The sequence below is a fragment of the Leuresthes tenuis genome, unplaced genomic scaffold (assembly GCF_036924035.1).
Source record: "Leuresthes tenuis unplaced genomic scaffold, fLeuTen1.0.hap1 SCAF_4, whole genome shotgun sequence".
In the NCBI taxonomy this organism is placed as follows: domain Eukaryota; kingdom Metazoa; phylum Chordata; class Actinopteri; order Atheriniformes; family Atherinopsidae; genus Leuresthes; species Leuresthes tenuis.
In genome coordinates, this window is record NW_027325358.1 from 2,917,306 (window position 1) to 2,937,366 (window position 20,061).

Genomic DNA, 20,061 nt, shown 5'->3' on the forward strand with positions numbered 1-20,061 from the left:
AGAAGAAAAACCTGGAAAAAGTAATGGCGGCGCGCTGAGACCTCTGGCTGAATACAAATTAATTTAGATTAATGTTAAACCTGTCGGTTCATTGGAGGCAACATGGTTATCAAAGATTTCATGAAGTGGAACAAGGGCGTGTCTGCAGTGTATGCTATTGGGATCTGGACCATGATTTGCTCATTCGGGTATTTTAAATACACGGGTCGTTATGAGGACATGTCAGGTGAGACAAGAACTGTACACACGCACACGCACACGCACATACACTAAAGTCTGTTTTGGTCACATTTACTTTGATAATGACGCAAATCCATTCCGAGAAAAAGATGTTAAAATGTGTCATCTGCACCCGAAAAGTGTTTGGGGAAATGACAACTTTCATTCGAGACAGGAAGTTGAACATTTCAATGAATAAATGCTAATATTTGTTAGCCGAATTATATATAAAGTGTTAGCAGTTGTACGTAGGTCACTCTGGTGCAAACTGCTATCAGTGGGCCTCGTTGTGAGAAGGTTTCCTGAAAAAAATATGAGAAAATGTATAAAAGACTTTGGAGCCAGGAATGGGGAAAAAATAAGAACCTGCCTGAGAATTCATTGGATTTTAAGATTTCTTCAGTATAACTGTAATTCACTGATAGTCTTTATTGCATTTTATAGTACAAAGTAAAGATATTCTGTCTATAACTGATTCGGTGTCCAAAATGTTGAAAGTAATAGAGAATTGTCCTATTGTTATAGTCCTTAAAAGCCCACAAAAATGTCAGGTGACAATAATGCAAAACGGTTCTGGTGTGGGGCTGGAAATCAAAGTTGTGAACTGCTTTATCTGAGCTCTTTAGGATGGTTTAAGGACAGGACTGTACATAATAAAGGTAAGTGTACTTCAAAACCTAGTTTTAAGGTTCACAGTCTTCTCTAATGTTGCTTTAAGATGGGCAGCATTAAAGTCTGAGTCTCATCATGTGTCAGAGTCAGACGGCGGCTTCTCTTTGAATGTGTCTTTGTTCAAGCTGTCCCACTCAAATCCAGACCTTTGGAGCTTTACACCTGTTTCTTATTCCCTGAACTCAATTGAATCGGTCTTTATTTTCCACCTTTAACTCAGTGAGAAAAGAAGAGGAGGAAGAGCCAGAAAATCCGAACAAGCACATCTACAAGACTCCTCACTCTGAAACCACCATCATCTACAAGAAAGACTTTGTCCCGTACACCACAAGGATTTCCAACCTCTTTAAATCCTTCAGTGGTGAACCCGGGCCTGAAGATGGCGACAAATAGTTGAACAATGCTGCTGTGACGAGTAAATCTGTACGAGGATATTAATAATACTTGGACTTAAGTTGCTGCAAACACTTGTGAAGTTTGAATAAACTGCGTTTTAAGCACTTTTGTTGCCCTTATATCAACAGATTCCTTTTAGAGCAGAAAGCTGGATCTGTGTTACTCACACTGGTCTCCCAGTAAGAAAAGAAAGTGGAATTTATCTGTTATTTATGTGGTTCGGTGTTATTTTCTCATCGGGATTGAATGTTTTCAATGGAAGAACTCCACAATGTTCAAGAAAAACCAAATCTTTTATTGTGCTGTAAAATTATGTTAAAAAGGTGAGTGAATCCCACCAAAGTCGTTATCTTTTTTCACATGTTTGAACAAACATTTTCTCCTCTCTCTGAGACGGTGTCTTCGAACACTTCGAAGCAACAACCAAACGGAGTAAATTAAACATTTCACTAACAGAGACCCTTGATATCAAAGGTACAAATAGGACAGCTTTATCCGTAGGGCCATTTCAAACCGAATCAGTTTTTTATCAAAAAAGACCAACAGTCAGCACTGGGTGGTATATAATATAATTCTGATTTTAGGAAAATCTCATAGTCTGGTAGCTACAATAATTCATCCTGGGACAAAAAAAAAATACTGTTGGTACAGTTAATAGAATTTACTTAAAAGAAAAAGGTTAAATAACATGCACCACATACGAAAAGTGACCTGCTGTTACACACAATTGCTCTTTTCCATTGGCTCTAATCCAGCTTTGACCACTGGGCAGGAGGTAAGGTGCACTTTCATTTTGAGGAATTTAGGATGAGCACTCATTTTCTAGCCCTTCAAACAGGGTGTTGTGGCCATTTGGATGGATAGATAACCATTAGCTGCTGATCCCCAAAAGAAAAGGGGCACCTACCATGCCTACAAGAATGAGAAGACAGAAAAGTAGTGCCAACAGGATGATATGAGATTGGGCCTTCAGCTTGGTCAGTCCTACTTTTGTGCAGCTGATTTACCTTTATGGCCTTTAAAACTAAGCCATAGTTAATACCAGTTTTGCTCTCTCTCTTGTGATATTCGCCGTGAAAAAGCAGTGCAGTAAATGTAGGTTTTATTTGGTCTGAATGACTCTTCATCCCTGCAAACCTCTTACTGTAAGAAGCTTGGGACGTGTGCTGCCATTTTCCACCGCTAGAGGGCGACGTCACCCCGCACACGCCGTCAGTACCCGGAAGTTGTGACAGCGTGCTCTTCAACACAAGCACAGCAATGAGAGCTATCATCCAGAGGGTCACTAAGGCGAGCGTGACAGGTAAGGTTTTAAACATGGCAGGTTAACTGGCTTTGAACGTTTAACCGAACCAAACCGAGACTGATAGATTTCGACCGTTGACGTCACGTTTCAGCTCGGCTAGCTGGGTTAGCATTAGCATCCGCAGTAAATGATTGAGGTGTGTTTGTGTCATGAGTTCATTCACTGTATGTCAATAACAACCAGAGTCACGTCCAAATGTTTGAAAGTCATTTCAACCACAGTTTTGTGTGTAAATGCATTTTAGACAAGGTGGAAGTTGTGTTTATTTCTTCTATTTATCCTAGGTCTTTCAGTAAAAAGTGAAAAAAATCGTTTTTGTTTAAGCCTGTAGTTCTTCTGGCCCTGATTGAAGTGAGGGTGACCCTGAAGTTTACTTCTACAGTGAAGTAGAAGTGGACATAAGGTACATTTCATTGCTTATTTCGGCATCTGGGCGACCTTAGACTGGGTTCAGATAAAAACCACATTACCTGGGCTGGTTAAGTACAGACCCACAGAGGATTGATGTTTTTTTTGCCTTTTTTGGCATCTAGACTACCTTAATCAAGATTTGACCAGTCTATGTATTGTGGGTTTTGTACTACTTTCATCTACCTGTTACCTAGAACTTGTTCACAGCTAAATATGTTTAAGCTTGTATCAGTTCCCAAAATGCACCTGGAGGAGAAAGGAGATCTTAGACATCATCTGTGGTGACACACAAATCCCACATTTTAAGCTGAATTTAAAGTGAATAAAAACTCTGTCACAAACGGATTAAATGTTCATCCAACAGAATGAATTAAATGCAGTAAATAATGCCGACTGCCCCATTCACTCCCCTCTGCTGCGTCTGTTATCAGGAAAGGATTCGTGTGAACTGAAAAACACGAGAACAGGCTGATCCGAGGAGGTCTACCTGGTTTAAAAAAGAAAAAAATAGTAATTTTCTGCATTTTCACCAGTAGAATAAAGGTTTGCAAATCAGAAACTGTGTTAAAGAGTTTTACTTTCTGTTTAGATTTGAGATTTTTTTCATTTTTGTCATCATTTATCACCTCTTTGTAACTGTTTCTGCATTTAAAACAACCCTGAATGGACTCATCAGTGATCAGCTGCTCTCACCTGTGAGAAGCAGCTCTCCAACATTCGTGTAGATAGATCCATCAAACTAAAAGACCACCGGCTGTCGTGGACCTTTCTCCACAGATCTAACCCTGACAGGACAGGAAGCTCTTTCACACGTTTCAGGGTCCGTCAGGTCTGAACAAAGATGCTGTTTCCACCTTTGCTCATCGCTCTCTCTGCGTTTTCCTGCAGTGGGAGAGGAACAGGTCAGTTCCATCGGGCGTGGACTGTGTGTGCTGCTGGGGATTTCAGTGAATGACACACAGAAAGATGCTGAGTACATGTGAGTATGGGTTTAGTAGCTTTTATTCATCTGAAACATTTACTCAAGCATTATACTCAAGGTATTTCCATTTAATTGCACATTTTTGCTCTATTGTAATCTCTTATATGAGTTAGTAGCATAAAAAAGATTTTATTTACATGCAAAACATATGAAGATATCAACTATTAGCTACTGTTGCATCAATGCTGATGCATCATCTTTCCCATATTCCCTCTTATATGTCTGCTGGTGTATTTCTAAGTGACTTTGAGTCATTATTTTACACCTAACCTGGGATCATAGGAGCTTCCATGTCGCGTCCACAGGCTGCGACGCCTTCTTCTTCTTCTGCTGTGTGTACTCTGAGCAAGCTGTAAATCGGCTTGTTGAGGACCGATGCATCAGATAACCAAATGAAGTTCTGTTTGTCTGTGAAACTTTAATGTCCAGCAAGAAAGCAACACGTTAGCAGCGAGTCTTCTGTCCTGTCTACATGCATGAGAATGTGTTTAATTTATGAGGTAAAATGTGACAAAAGAAGCAGCAAAACTAAACCTGCAATTCAAGCTTTATGGCGCCGTATGGCGAGCCTGAGGAGGAAATGTGTGGCAGACGGGACGCCGTTTCTGAGCCGTGTGCAGAGCACATGGACTCACCTTCGGGGAAGGTGTGAATTGAACATGTTTTCGTGCTGTTTGGCCTCGATAAGGCGTCAGGCAGAAGTTGAATTAGTGTCAAAATCCATTACTCGCAGAGTTTCCTTGGCAACCCGAGCCAGTGAAGTCCACCAGCAACCTGCTGTTAGCTCGGAGCAAATGGTTTTATATAACAAGAAGATAATAAACAGAGCTGTTTGTTCTGTAGGGTTTTAGATTTAGTTCTTGTGGTGATTGAAATGGAGGTGAAGGAGTTTATCAAAGAGACAGTTCAGGGTGTGTGTGTCAGGGGCAAAAAGGGAGAGAGATGCTGGGAGAGGGCTGATAAAGATGCAGCTGCCAGGCAGGGGGCTGAGAGGAAGGCCAAAGAGGAGATTTATGGGTGTGATTAGAGAGGAGGTGCAGGGTTGAGGTGACAGAGGAAGATGCAGAAGGCAGGAAGAGGTGGAAGTGGAGGCTCTGACTCCTGATGGGAGCAGCCGGAAAATGACTTTAGTTCTGGGGAATAAAGAGTCAGTTTGGGTCGAATTTACTCCAAAGTCATGTTGTTGTGTGACATTTATCTGCATAATTATACGTGAGATGAAAATAATCCACCTTCACCGCTCAGAGGCGTTGGTTCTTTAGAGCGAGCTGCTTTCTCACCGCTTTGTGTGGACTTTGTTTCCTCAGAGTGCGAAAGATCCTGAACCTCCGGCTGTTTGAGGACGAGGACGGGCGGGCGTGGAGCAGAAGTGTCATGGACCGGGGCTTTGAGGTGCTGTGTGTGAGTCAGTTCACCCTGCAGTGTATCCTGAAGGCCAACAAGCCTGACTTCCACTCGGCCATGCCTGCAGAGTTGGCCCAGCCTTTCTACAGCAGCATCCTGGAGAGCATGAGGAGCTCCTACAACCCGGAGCACATCAAGGGTGAGGAGGATTCACTCTCATTTAGGTGGAGGAACAAGCTTTCAGCTTCTTATTTCCAAGCTAAAGAGCGAGGAGTCGCTCGTGGGTTTGGGCCGGTCCTGCCTGTACTTCCTTCTCACCGTGGCTTTGGGCCGGTCCTGCCTGTACTTCCTTCTCACCGTGGGTTTGGGCCGGTCCTGCCTGTACTTCCTTCTCACCGTGGGTTTGGGCCGGTCCTGCCTGTACTTCCTTCTCACCGTGGGTTTGGGCCGGTCCTGCCTGTACTTCCATCTCTCCGTGGCTTTGGGCCGGTCCTGCCTGTACTTCCTTCTCACCGTGGGGCTGTGCAGTGAAGGTGGCGGATTATCCGAGTGGTGACGCGGTGCCGGTGGCAGTGAAGTGGGTCAGCCCACCAGGGAGAAGGTGCGGCGAACACCTCGTCCCAGCAAGGGAGGCACAAGGCTTCCTAATTAGTCCCCCCCCCCCCCAGAGAGGAAACATGATGACGCAGCGCTCCTCCAGAGCAGCCCACAGCTTCATTCTGCAGATGGTGTCATCAATCTCTTGGACCTGGTAGAAAAAGGAGAGCATTTAGGTTTAAACTTCCTGTCCTTGTGCAGTTTTGACCATTCTCTGGAAAGCAGATAATGCTTCAGTTTGCTGCCTGTTAACTGTTGTATGAATTAAAGAAAAGCATCTCCTCAGAACCCGTTAAATAATCCCATTTTGTTGTTGCAGACGGGACGTTTGGGGCCTACATGCAGGTCCACATTCAAAACGACGGGCCTGTGACCATCGAACTGACGTCGCCCACCGGACCCACAGACCCCAAACAGGTGCGGTACCAAGCATGAGCAACTAAAAATAATTCCTGGAAGTGTTCACTTTATGGTCTTCATCGTACTGTTGAGTGAGTAAATGTTCAGTAAGGACTGTTTTCAGTTCAATTCAGAAGTTCAGAGTTAGATTTGTTCTTAATTTGAGCCACTAGGAGGTGACATTTCCCCCTCTCCTGTTTGTTATGCCTCTACATACACAGCTCTACTCTCAGAACCACCACTGCTGCAGTTGCCTGGTTATCGTTTATCAGCCTGAAGGCCGGCATTATGCCAACGTTGGTGTTTTATAGGCTTTTCCTGCCAGCTCGCAGGTGTCCCTGGATGGCGATCCCCGTTCTTCGTGTTCACCTGTGGTCAGATGCAGGCAGCAGAGCTGAGTTAGGCTGGACTCGAACAACCCTCAGAGACACAGTGGTACAGACGGGGGAAGATGGAGCTCAGCACACATCTGCACACAGCTCACAAACCTGAAACAGACAGAAGTGTTTGAAGAAAGTAGTGCAAACATCAGCAGTTTCTCCATCGTCCCAAAATTCTGAGGCTTTGCTTTTCAGGGTGTTAGAAATAATTCATTATTCACAGAGCAGGGACTGAGAAGCATCTTAAACGCTGTAGCAGCCTGCTAACTCGGTTGGAGACGTTCCACGCCTCTTGGACTGTGCAGCAGAACTCTGTCTAATCCCTGAAACGCACCGCGAACGCCGTTGTTGCTGCTCGCTGCAGAGCGTAATCAACAGATTATGTTGCCTTGCAAGGCAGCTGGATTCTTCCAGTCCCTCCTGCCAAGCTTCAAGCTCAAAGCTTTGTAATTTTGTCTGAAAGGCAGCCTTTTAACTGGAATCAGTTTGTTTGTGTTTAGCTGGTCACTTTCTGTCTGTGCAGAAGTGTTTAGACTCAGAAGACACGAATCTGCCCCACTGGCAGTTGGCCCAGATGGGCTCGCCAGTGACTCCTTCCTCATTTGAGGTGGTTTTTGAAGAGATGATGCACATTTTGACCTTTTCCTGACATGAAAGAACAGTCAAAGGTTGAAATTCCTGAAGATAAAATAACCAAAGACCTGCTTTGTGTGTAATGTCTGCCGTTTATCACAGCCAGGTGTGGCGCCGCCTTTACCGCCACCTGCTGGCCGCCCTGCTGTACAGGATGTAGAGACAGTTTAGAGCCAAACTCAGGTTTCTGTCGCTCTTTGGCTTTTGATCTCACTGTGTGAAGCTCTGCTTCTTTGTCGCAGACTTTGATTGGACAACAGGTTAACGAAGGATTTTGGGAGGAGCCAAGGCGGGGTAATGGGCCTCTGCACATTCGCTCGTTGAGCTTTTTAAAGGACAGGTGTGCAGGATGATTTGATGCATGTTGAAACATTTCTTCTCCAGCTCCCAGGTGAAATTTACTCGACTACCAGATGGAAGAAGCTGCAGCTTCTCTTCTCTTCCTGCTTTTTTTAGCTTTCGAAGTAACCGTACGTCATTGTGATATGATAAATGAATGGTGTTATGATGCAGGAATACATCCAGGAAAATACACAAATATTGCTGAACTTTGTGCTTCTCAGCTCAAACTTGAGTTTCCTCATCAGTGAAGTTGAATAAAATCTCTGTGAACACGCCTGTGAACACGCCTGTGAACACGCCTGTGAACACGCCTTTAACTGGCTTACAGGTTGGGTTTAGTTTTGTAAGCAGGCATTCATCGTGAGTTTCTGACGCAGCACGTCTCTCTGTTCGCTGTCAGATTGCTTGAATATCGCCTCATCACAGAGGCGGCGTTCTCATTGGCCGCCTGTTGTGTGTCGCTCGAGCCGACCTTCACCTCCACCTGGTCCTCGCTGCACACTGGAACGTCTTAAACTCCATAAACTGAGAAAATGAGTTGCATAACTTGATAAAATCGAGCATTTTGAGATTGTGATTAATGGATCAGCGCTAATTGAAAATGTAACAGATTACATGGCGTATAAATGCAGAAATTAATGCAGCTTTCACCTCGTGACCTTAAGGATATCTGCATGGAAATGAAAACATGTGCTTTAATGTGACTTTGGTGCACGTTTGCATTGTTTTCCGACTCATTTGTCCACCTACACACCATCCTTTCACGCATCTTCCTGCAGCACGGACCGGGCTTCTCAGAGCAGGAGTCCGGTAATGGAGATTGTGTTCGATCGCTGTCGGCCTCAGATATTTGTTCCTCCGTTTTGCTGCAGCAGAGTCCGACCGACGTCCTCATGCCTTGGCTGCAGGCCTGCTTTGGCTGCTTGGTGGGCTTGGCTCGCTTGCCTGGAGGGAGGGATATTAAACAGTCCTTAGAATTTTAATCTTGTCTGTTTGGGATGTTTTGCTGCGGGGGCCGAGGAGCCAAAGCCGAGGCTGGACACGAGGGATAAAAGGCCAGCCAATAGGCTAAGCCTGGCAAGGGGGTGGGTGGGGGGGTGAAAGAAGCAACAGCCAACAGACACTGTTCCTTTCTTTCCATGAATTAGGGATTTAGTCCAGCGCAGGGTCAAGCGGACAGCAAACAATGGCGTTATCCAGAGCAATGAAAAGCATCCTGTTTGGAGGTGGTGTTCGGGGCACTTCTGAAAGCTGCTGCAGCCGATAGCACAAAGTTTTCTGCTTGTTCACTTTCCAGGGTTTATGGAAAGTTTGATCATGTTTTGGGTTCAGCTTTAATGCCACAGTTAAAACTATGAATGACTTTATGGAAAGTAAAGCTCTGCTCTCCATGTTCTAATCGGATCTTCAGAGTTTGTGTCCTCTGGATCTTAGGCAGCAGATGTTATATCATCAGTGACGGCAGGCCTGGTTTGATATTACAGCATGTTAATGGGTTCAGCTGGAAATAACACTGACTTTTTTTTGTGCCCTCTGAATAATGCAGCGTCTTATGCAATGCTTTGGATTTGTAAGATGACATTGAGTTCATAAATATTTCCCTGCTGGCCATAAAAGTTTTAGCATCAGTGTTTCAGGGGACAGGTGGCGATTCATCATCTCTGTTGTGTGAACCATAAAGAAACAATGAGGAAGAACGAGGCGCCTTCTGGATCGCAGTGTTTGCTCTGAGCTGTCAGCATTGTTGGCCATTTTGTGCACACAGTCACAACAACAGACTCTTTGAGGTGATCAGATGACGGCTCAGAGAGGCTCCTGATGTGGAGAGAGTTGTATTCTCGGACTGTTTGTGTCTCGCTCTCTTTGTTGAATTAATTACTGTAATTCTCATGCATGTTGGGACCTTTGGTGACTACTGAACATGCTGCAAAGGTCACGATCTGCAAGTCATGTTGATGCTGAGACCCTCGAGCCAGAAGGTCCCCCAGACTGACAAAGTTTCAGCCAAAGAGGAAATGTGACATTTCACCAGTCAGAATTCAGATTCCAGCTTAATGCTCAGACATGTCAGTTTTAACCAGCTTCCACACCTGAATCCCACCTACTTAAAATCTTGGAATATTCCAAATTTAGCTCAAATCCTTCATGTCGTTCTCACAATTTATCAAAAATGGTAAAAGGTCACATTTTTAATAGTTATTTCCACTGCTTGTACAATGATTTGCCTTAAAAGTCTTTCTTCTTCTTCTTCTTCTTCCCCAAGATAGTTTAATAAGATTATAGTTTAATATGATTATAAGAATAAGATCATTTTGATTAAAAAGTATAGAAATAGAAATATCCAGATTTGTCAGTCCTTTGTGTGTCAAACTCTGTTCCCAGCTTACAGCTTCGTAAAGTTGGACTTTTTCCATTTAGTCTTCCTGATAAATGTCCACATGCATCACAACAGTTGTTTAAACTTTGCAATATCCCACTCTGAAAGCTTGGCAACACTCATTTAGAGCTGCAGAATGCAATATTTAGCTGTTTTTATTATTATAACTTAAAACGGGGATCAGACCTTTCACTTTGCCCTGATTTTATTTTCTTTTTAATGCAAACAATTAAAATGATTAAAAATCGCCCCTCTCTCGATTTCTGGTTAACTAATTTAACCTCAAGTCTGGCTCTTAAGAAACTGACACACAGTTAGAAAGAGAGCTTCTATTAACATTTGGGAGATGTTTCAAGAATGAATTAAGAGTGGTGATGTTGGAGGGATAGTGACTGACTGAGGAAATATGTTATTTTCTGTGGGAATGTACAGAATCTTATTTAATTTTTACTTTTCCTTTATATTTAATGTTTGATGTAATTTGACAACTGATTTCTTTTTGAGGTTCATTTTATTTATTTTCATGTATTTCTTTTGCCCTAAAAAACCTAATGTAGTTTTTAGGTTTTATTGTATCTATTGATTTCCTCTGTGTTCACTGTTTTATATTTTTGCTTAAATGGAAAAACAAATGTTTAAAAAACAAAGATTAAAAACAAAAAATATCTGTATTTAAGCTGTTTTCTCAGACACATAAAAGAAACTAAAGATCAGGAATAAAAGTATGTATTTATGTGTTGTCTTCTTTCTTTCTTGTGTTTTCTCAGCTGTCAAAGCAGGAGAAGCAGCAGCAGAGGAAAGAGAAAACACGCTTCAAGGGCCCCTCAGAGTCGGGCCGGGAGAAGGGCCCCCCACGGTCCAGACAGGACCCCAACGCCAGCAGTGGAGCGGACGCCGACGTGTCGTCAGGGAGGGAGTCCTAGATGAGCAGGGTGAGGAAACATACCTTAGGTCATGTTAGCAACCGTCTCCCTTCTCTAAATGCTCGCATAAGAAGCTGGAAGAAGCTGGAAGAAGCTGCCGGGGTTACAGGACGTAAACAGGCGGCAAACATGGCGTCCGTAGGAGAGGTTAGCGTTTTGTTGATGTTAAAATCAGAGCAGAGAAAGCGTCAGTGGCGGGATCATAGCTGTTATGTGAGACCTCTAAACCAAACACGGCGTGAAAAACATCAAATGTAAGCGTTTTACGCGTTTTTCTGCGTAAATACAGACGTTTTGTTCGTATTTCTTCTGTTTGCTTTTAAATGTTTAATCTAGTGCAAACGTGTCGTCTTGTGACCCTCTGAAAGTGTGTGGTGGGGTATTTTTCTGCTTAAATACAGACGTTTTGTTCGTATTTCGTCTGTTTGCTTTTAAATGTTTAATCTAGTCCAAACGTGTCACCTTGTGACCCTCTGAAAGTGTGTGGTGGGGTATTTTTCTGCTTAAATACAGACATTTTGTCCGTATTTCGTCTGTTTGCTTTTAAATGTTTAATCTAGTACAAACGTGTCGCCTTGTGACCCTCTGAAAGTGTGTGGTGGGGTATTTTTCTGTGTAAATACAGACGTTTTGTCCGTATTTCGTCTGTTTGCTTTTAAATGTTTAATCTAGTACAAACGTGTCATCTTGTGACCCTCTGAAAGTGTGTGGTGGGGTGTTTTTCTGCGTAAATACAGATGTTTTGTCCGTATTTCGTCTGTTTGCTTTTAAATGTTTAATCTAGTCCAAACGTGTCATCTTGTGACCCTCTGAAAGTGTGTGGTGGGGTATTTTTCTGCATAAATACAGACGTTTTGTCCGTATTTCGTCTGTTTGCTTTTAAATGTTTAATCTAGTACAAACGTGTCGCCTTGTGACCCTCTGAAAGTGTGTGGTGGGGTGTTTTTCTGCGTAAATACAGATGTTTTGTCCGTATTTCGTCTGTTTGCTTTTAAATGTTTAATCTAGTACAAACGTGTCATCTTGTGACCCTCTGAAAGTGTGTGGTGGGGTATTTTTCTGCTTAAATACAGACATTTTGTTCGTATTTCGTCCGTTTGCTTTTAAATGTTTAATCTAGTACAAACGTGTCGCCTTGTGACCCTCTGAAAGTGTGTGGTGGGGTATTTTTCTGCGTAAATACAGATGTTTTATTCGTATTTCGTCTGTTTGCTTTTAAATGTTTAATCTAGTGCAAACGTGTCATCTTGTGACCCTCTGAAAGTGTGTGGTGGGGTACTTTTCTGCATAAATACAGACGTTTTGTTCGTATTTCGTCTGTTTGCTTTTAAATGTTTAATCTAGTGCAAACGTGTCGTCTTGTGACCCTCTGAAAGTGTGTGGTGGGGTATTTTTCTGCTTAAATACAGACATTTTGTTCGTATTTCGTCCGTTTGCTTTTAAATGTTTAATCTAGTACAAACGTGTCGCCTTGTGACCCTCTGAAAGTGTGTGGTGGGGTATTTTTCTGCTTAAATACAGATGTTTTATTCGTATTTCGTCTGTTTGCTTTTAAATGTTTAATCTAGTGCAAACGTGTCATCTTGTGACCCTCTGAAAGTGTGTGGTGGGGTATTTTTCTGCGTAAATACAGATGTTTTATTCGTATTTCGTCTGTTTGCTTTTAAATGTTTAATCTAGTGCAAACGTGTCATCTTGTGACCCTCTGAAAGTGTGTGGTGGGGTATTTTTCTGCGTAAATACAGATGTTTTATTCGTATTTCGTCTGTTTGCTTTTAAATGTTTAATCTAGTGCAAACGTGTCGTCTTGTGACCCTCTGAAAGTGTGTGGTGGGGTATTTTTCTGCTTTTATTTTGCTGTTTGGGATGTTTTGAGGGGACCGAAACCTTTGGGTAGCATCAGTGAAGACACTGATCCTTGACTTTAGGGTTCGGTAGTACAGACGTGTATATCTGCTGATTTTGTGCTACTTTGCAGACACTTTGGTGTCTTCTCAGAATACTATTTTCTTCCAGTTTCTACAAAATGTTTAAAGGCAATAATTAGCGGCACACATGCATTACTACGAGCTACATCTCCGACTGTTGATGAGAAAACATTGTTTGCTAGCATCTGCTGCTAACTTACAGCTACACTGCTAAACTATTTCCTTCTCAGATCAAAGGCCAGAGTCGGGTTGAGTAGCTTCTGGCCTCACCAGAAGGGCAAAATGTGGGTGTGGCTGAGCTCTTGCTAAGTCTCCACCCGTGAAAACAGACAGCTGTGAAAACAGGGCTCAGATAGGGAGCCGCTGTGCTTAAACCAACAGCGTTTTGATGAAAGATTGTCTTAAACATCTCAACAAGCCAACAGAAGAGCTGTTTGACTGCTCTAAAAACTAAAGAAAGGCGCTCTGATGCTTCCTTAATCATGTCTTTCAGGATCGGATACACAGGAACATCCTTCTTGTAGTCGACCAACTGTGATTCGTGTGGATTGCTTTAAATAATTGACATCGTTGGGATGAGATCGTATTAGTATCTAAAGCACCTTCAGTTGAATATTTACTGAACAGATAAAGTAGATCCACATCACAGCTGAGTGCGGTCGTCTTTTCCTTTAGTTTAGTTCTACAACACACTTTAACTTATCGGGCTGAGCTGTTGGATATCACAAACCACGCCCACCTTGTATTGTATAATTAGTAAATGTTCTTTTCAGTGAATTTGTTGGACAGATTCCTGATAAGGCGAGCTGTTAAATATGAAGGGAGAACCTCTGTTATTAGTTGCTTACTTCCATCCTCTTTCTGGTTTTCTCTTCGTCTTCTCATCACTCTCATGCTATGAAAAAGTTACTGAATGTGGAAAAACGGCTTCTTAAATGTAAAGAAGTGTTTAAAATGTGATTGTTTGACATTGACAGACGTTTCACAGCTGTTCCAGCTGTGCAACGGTCGTGTTTCGCACTGTCAACAAATACAGTTTCCTCCCAAACTAGTTCCCTCCATTTCTTATATGAGCAGCGTGGCGGCTTTAAGTTTGCAGGGAGAAGCAGAAGCAGCGGCTCTGATTTCCCCGTCGGTGCCTGCTCTCTTTGTTGTTGACACTGTGCTGAAACCCGGCAGCGCTCATGAGAGACGGGCCTGTTTGTTTCTCACTCTGTGGTTCCTGCTGCAGGATGAGTTGTGGGGATTGTTCTATTTTGCTCTCGGTGTTTGTTTACCAGTGCAAAAGCGGCCGGGTTGTGGGAGAACAGGGAGGGGAGGCGTAGAGGCTGCCGCTGATGGCTCAGCTCCTCTCCTGTGTGAGCTGTTTGGCATTCGAGGCGTAAGCCACACTGAAACAGTGCTTCCTGCTCTGTTCTCTCAGAAAAGACGTGAACATGTGAAAAAGAAAGTACCTACTTTTAAGGTTTTATTAATGTGAGAAAATGATTTTTTAAAGGCCTCAGATGAACAACTTGTGGCATTACTTCCTGTCATTGTTTTTAAACTAAAACTAAGCTGAAATGTGGAGGCAGTGTGTGAAAAACTAAGTGAACCCCTGATCCAGCAGCAGTGAGTCAAACTAAGTGAACCCCTGATCCAGCAGCAGTGAGTGTAAAACTAAGTGAACCCCTGATCCAGCAGCTTCTGCAGCAGTGAGTGTAAAACTAAGTGAACCCCTGATCCAGCAGCTTCAGCAGCAGTGAGTAAAACTAAGTGAACCCCTGATCCAGCAGCTTCAGCAGCAGTGAGCTGCAGTGATGGTTTCCTGTGGGACGTTATCAGTCTCTCTCCTGGTTCTGGAGGAATCTCGGCCACTCTTCTCTCCAGCGCTGCTTCAGCTCATTGAGGTTTGCAGCTTTGGTTTCTGCACAGCTCTCTTAAGGTCCCACCACAGCATTTCAGTCAGGCTGAGGTCTGGACTCTGACTGGACCATTGCAACACCTTGATTCTTTTCTTTTTCACACATTCTGCTGTAGATCTGCTGCTGTGTTTGGGATCTTTGTCCTGTTGATGAGCCAGTTTCAGCCCAGCTTTAGCTGTGGGACAGATGGCCTCACATTTGACTCTAGAATACTTTGGTATCCAGAGGAGTTCATGGTGGACTCAATGACTGCAAGGTGCCCAGGTCCTGTGGCTGCAGAACCAGCCCAGATCATCAGCCCTCCACCACCGTGCTTGACAGCTGGTATGAGGTGTTTGTGCTGATATGCTGTGTTTGGTTTCCTCCAAACGTGCTGCTGTGCATTAGGACCAAACATCTCCACTTTGCTCTGGTCTGTCCAAAGGACATTGTTCCAAAGGGACCTTCATTAGAAACTCTCAGGTATGTGTTGGGTAAACCTGTGACCCGAGACTTTTTGTCTGACGTGAGGACGTTTGTTAAAGTGAGAAAGAATAAGATGTTTGAAAAGTGCAGAGACTTATTTGGGTCTGTGTGTTTGCAGCAGCAGCAGATTTGGATGTTAAAGGGAAAGCGGAGCTGGTGTTCCTGAGCTTTGCTTTGCATGACTTAAACATGAGGGATGTGTGCTCTCCCCTGAATGACTCATTTATGACAGTCTCCCATCATCTTCTCTGCTCTTCCTTCCTGTCTGCAGCTTCGTAATGATGTCAGAAGATTTTCAAACCATAAACTCTAAGACATACATTGAGATTTTTTATGAAGCATTCCTGCAAGGCTCCTTTATCTGCTTCCTTTCTGTGTTAAAGTTCTTAGTAAAACCTGCTGGAAGATTTCATGTTTGCTCAGATCAGCTAAACGAATAAACGGTGAATTTTGAATTGTTCTCCTAAGATATCAGCCTGAAATGATTCTTTAAAGCTGTTTTTGTGTCATTGTTGTCCAACAGCTCTGTGCAGAAGTCTTGATCTTATTTCTTCATATGTTGCTTCCATGCAGCCAGATTTTCCTGTAATCTTTGAAAGTGGAAACTGAAATGAAACTTTTCTTTTTACTCCTGCAGATGAACAGATGTGATATATTTTAAAGTGGTTGTCAGCAATAGTTCTCCAGGCTTAAGGATCAAGACTTTGGCTCATTAATGTGCTTTTTAGCATTTGTGGCATCATACAATTTTGGAATTTTGTCTCTTTAATGATAAAAGCAACTGAAATGCAACTTTTCTTTTTACTCCTGCAGATGTCCAGATGACCAGATGTGACTGGGAGCCATCTTGGCTCATTTACCTGTACTGTTCCTCTGCGGTCGCTCCCCACAGAGCTCGACTCTCCGTCTCCTCTCTCCGGTCCACAAATCAATCTGAGCTGAGTGCATGTGGAGGAGAGAGGAGAGGAAGCTGCAGGAGGATGCACAGCTGGATCCTTTGTGAAAGACTTTTTGATGACGCCTCATATTTGATTGACATGAATTTAAAGTGACAGCCCTAAAAGAAAGATGTCCCATTTTGTTAAATGCCCTCTGCTCACATCTCTGATGTCAGAGGGGAATCCAGGATGTAGGATGTCCTGCTGTGACTTGACACATCAGAATGTACATTTTGCTGTCGTTTTATAAAGATTGAATAGAAGAAGCGGCAGCTGCTGTGTTTGTGTGTTTTATTTTGTGTAAAAGCAGGGATGCTTGTCCTGATTTCTCCTTTCAGCATCACCACCTGGCCATCTGCACCGGCCCAACTTAAGATTCTTTCTTTTTTAGTTTGAGCGAGTTATTCCAGGCCAACCGTACCGTACCCCCACCCTCTTCCTCACCCCGTTCAACGGTGCTGAGCTGAGGTTTCTCCACGCTGAGGTGGAGAGGAGCTGCCTCGGCTTGGAAGCTCCTGAAGCGAGAAGACGTGACCCAGATATGTCTGCTAGCCAGGTAGCCTCAGCGCAGCTTCAAACTGGGCTGGAACTGCAGCTTTCCTCTGCAGTGCCTGCATCGGGATGCCAGGGGAGGACGGAGGCTGAGGGGTGCACCAAACCTCTCACAGGCCTGTTAGCAGGGGAGAACTCAGGGATTTTCTTTCTGAGGACTCGGACCAACATGGCGCTTTGTGCGTGTCTGTGAGCGGACTTCCTGAGCCGCTGGGCAGGGCAGTGGGCGCTCCGACATGGGAAAGTGGGTTAAATTCCACACATTCTGCTACATCACAAGCCACACTGTTTCTGGTTTGTCTTTTCTACAACTTATCTTCCATCTCGTGTGTGTGAGAGGCCTCTGCCAAGCCCACTGGCTATGGAAAAACAATTTAACTGGATTTAATTTGTTCCCCCCCTCCTTCCTCTTCCCTCCTTCCCCTCAGTTTTTTTTCTCTTTTGTGTTCGTCTGGGAGGTTGGGAATTCATCTTGTTTAGTAGCTCCGTGCCTGGACCGAGCTCGCTGTGCAAGTTAAGCCACAGTTCATGGCAGAATCGAGGCTCCTATTCAGGTCAGGACCGTCCCTGCACTTTGCTCTGTGTGAGAAATTAAGCTCCGTCTCAAGAGGAAAGTCAGGCCACATAAAAGTTGGAAGCAGTCTCTGAAAGCTGCTGGATAACTCAGCCTCCCGTCCTTTAACTTGTCAGTCGGAGCTCCTTTCTCTAAAGGGTTAATAAAGCACAATGCAACCAGTTGCCTTGAGCCCAGACCACTTTTTCCATTCTTGCTGGAAAGTTTCCAGTGCTATTTATATGAAACCTCAGGCTCGACAATCAAGAGACCCTCTTGGCCAGGATGAAGCATTTTTCATTATCCTAAAGTTCTGTTTCGCTCAAATCACTGAATAGAAAAAAAAAACATCCTAAAATGTCAGAGACACTCTGGAATCTGGGATCCAGACCTGCTTCTGGACACATTCACAAGGAGGCACCAGTGAAATGGCTCCATATGACCGAACCACTGCTGTGCAGCCAGAGAAAAGGCTACAGGACATCTAATCTGTGCCGGGATGAGGAGTGATTGGCTGGCGTTAGTGAATGTTCCAGCACCAAATGTCTGAAGAGGAACAGAAACCGTCTTTTATCTGTGTTGGGAGGAAATTTGATCCAGCTTTGAGTGATACTGACACGTTTTAAAATGATAACATCGCTTTGAGTAAAATGCACTTCTGTGAGTCAGTGGTATTAGTCAGAAAATCAGCATCACAGTCATTAAAAAGACATTAAATCATTATTATCACCCAGAAAAACACTAGTTTCTGTCAGGAGAGAATGTCTTCACCAAGGAGAACAAACTATTTCCTTCAGCTTCATGATGTTCTCACATTTAATCAAACTACAAAGTTCACAAATCAGGTTTAGCATCTTTACTTTTCTTTACTTAAGTGAAATCCACATATTGATTCATCATTAATCATAAAATGTACACCGATAAGCACCTAATACTGAGTAAGTTCCCCTTTTTTTCACCAAAGCAGCCCTGACCAGTCGAGTCTCGCATCCATTCGGTCTGCAGCACGTGAAATATTATGGAAAAGTGATTGTTTTCTGTTCCTGGGAGCATGTATCAGGGTCTTTGAACTCACCGGCAGGTGGAAAACGCCAACATCAGGGCGGTAAACTGGCTGCTGACCTCAGCAGAAGGGTCGAGCACTCGCCCATTCTCCACTTCTCCAAACAGCTGTTTCAGGAGGGATGACATCCAGCCATTGTGCTCAGACTCTACAGCACCTCAGAAAATTATTTCAAGTTGTTAAAACCTTTAAGTCACGTAAGATGCAAGGTGGGCCCAGACTTACTCATCCTGCACATGCTCCTGTGAGGCCAAGTCTCCTCAAACCATTCTTGAACAATGTTGCAGTGTAACGGGGCGCATTATCCCGCTGAAAGAGGCCATTGTCATCAGTGACAGTGAAGGTTTGTGCACGGACAGCCGCAGCGTTTAGGAAGGTGCTTTAGATCAAGGTGTGTCGGACCAGGACTGAAGGCTTCCAGCAGAATATCCCCCGCCTGCTTGCCTTCTTCCCAGAGAGCATCCTGGTGCCACATCTTCCTCAGGTAAGTGACCTCAGACCTGGCCACCCACATGATATAAAGTGATATGTTATCATGAGGCACCCTCTTCCGTTGCTTCTTGGCCCAGTTCTCATGCTCACATGTCCAGTGTGGAAGCTTTCTGTGGTGAATGTGGGGAAGCATCGGCACCCTGACCTGTCTGCAGTTATGTTTTATCACCTCTCTGTCAGATGCAGGAGCTCCTCTGCTGGACTCAAGGACAGGGGCCAGTCTTCCCCATATGCATCTGTGAGCCTCAGGTGACTGAAGAACAGGGGCCAGTCTTCCCCATATGCAGCCTCTGTGAGCCTCAGATGACTGAAGGACAGGGGCCAGTCTTCCCCATATGCAGCCTCTGTGAGCCTCAGATGACTGAAGGACAGGGGCCAGTCTTCCCCATATGCATCTGTGAGCCTCAGGTGACTGAAGGACAGGGGCCAGTCTTCCCCATATGCAGCCTCTGTGAGCCTCAGGTGACTGAAGGACAGGGGCCAGTCTTCCCCATATGCAGCCTCTGTGAGCCTCAGGTGACTGAAGGACAGGGGCCAGTCTTCCCCATATGCAGCCTCTGTGAGCCTCAGGTGACTGAAGGACAGGGGCCAGTCTTCCCCATATGCATCTGTGAGCCTCAGGTGACTGAAGGACAGGGGCCAGTCTTCCCCATATGCAGCCTCTGTGAGCCTCAGGTGACTGAAGGACAGGGGCCAGTCTTCCCCATATGTAGCCTCTCTGAGCCTCAGGTGACTGAAGGACAGGGGCCAGTCTTCCCCATATGCAGCATCTGTGAGCCTCAGGTGACTGAAGGACAGGGGCCAGTCTTCCCCATATGCATCTGTGAGCCTCAGGTGACTGAAGGACAGGGGCCAGTCTTCCCCATATGCAGCCTCTGTGAGCCTCAGGTGACTGAAGGACAGGGGCCAGTCTTCCCCATATGCATCTGTGAGCCTCAGGTGACTGAAGGACAGGGGCCAGTCTTCCCCATATGCAGCCTCTGTGAGCCTCAGGTGAGTGAAGGACAGGGGCCAGTCTTCCACATATGCATCTGTGAGCCTCAGGTGACTGAAGGACAGGGGCCAGTCTTCCCCATATGCATCTGTGAGCCTCAGGTGACTGAAGAACAGGGGCCAGTCTTCCACATATGCATCTGTGAGCCTCAGGTGACTGAAGGACAGGGGCCAGTCTTCCCCATATGCAGC

At 44.4% G+C, this 20,061-nt stretch overlaps 2 protein-coding genes across 2 annotated transcripts; both read left to right on the forward strand.

The window, feature by feature from the left end:
- Positions 1 to 10: 10 nt before the first annotated feature.
- Positions 11 to 1,546, forward strand: LOC140304935 (small integral membrane protein 26-like). Its single transcript, XM_072383725.1, has 2 exons — positions 11 to 226; positions 1,112 to 1,546. Exons 1-2 carry the CDS (start codon positions 103 to 105, stop codon positions 1,282 to 1,284), a joined length of 297 nt encoding a protein of 98 aa, XP_072239826.1. The 5' UTR covers positions 11 to 102; the 3' UTR covers positions 1,285 to 1,546.
- A 947-nt stretch (positions 1,547 to 2,493) lies between these two features.
- On the forward strand, positions 2,494 to 16,454 carry dtd1 (D-aminoacyl-tRNA deacylase 1). Its single transcript, XM_072384087.1, has 6 exons — positions 2,494 to 2,590; positions 3,893 to 3,983; positions 5,294 to 5,529; positions 6,247 to 6,344; positions 10,826 to 10,990; positions 16,092 to 16,454. The coding sequence occupies exons 1-5, from the start codon at positions 2,548 to 2,550 to the stop codon at positions 10,979 to 10,981; spliced, it is 624 nt and encodes a 207-aa protein (XP_072240188.1). The 5' UTR covers positions 2,494 to 2,547; the 3' UTR covers positions 10,982 to 10,990; positions 16,092 to 16,454.
- Positions 16,455 to 20,061: the final 3,607 nt, after the last annotated feature.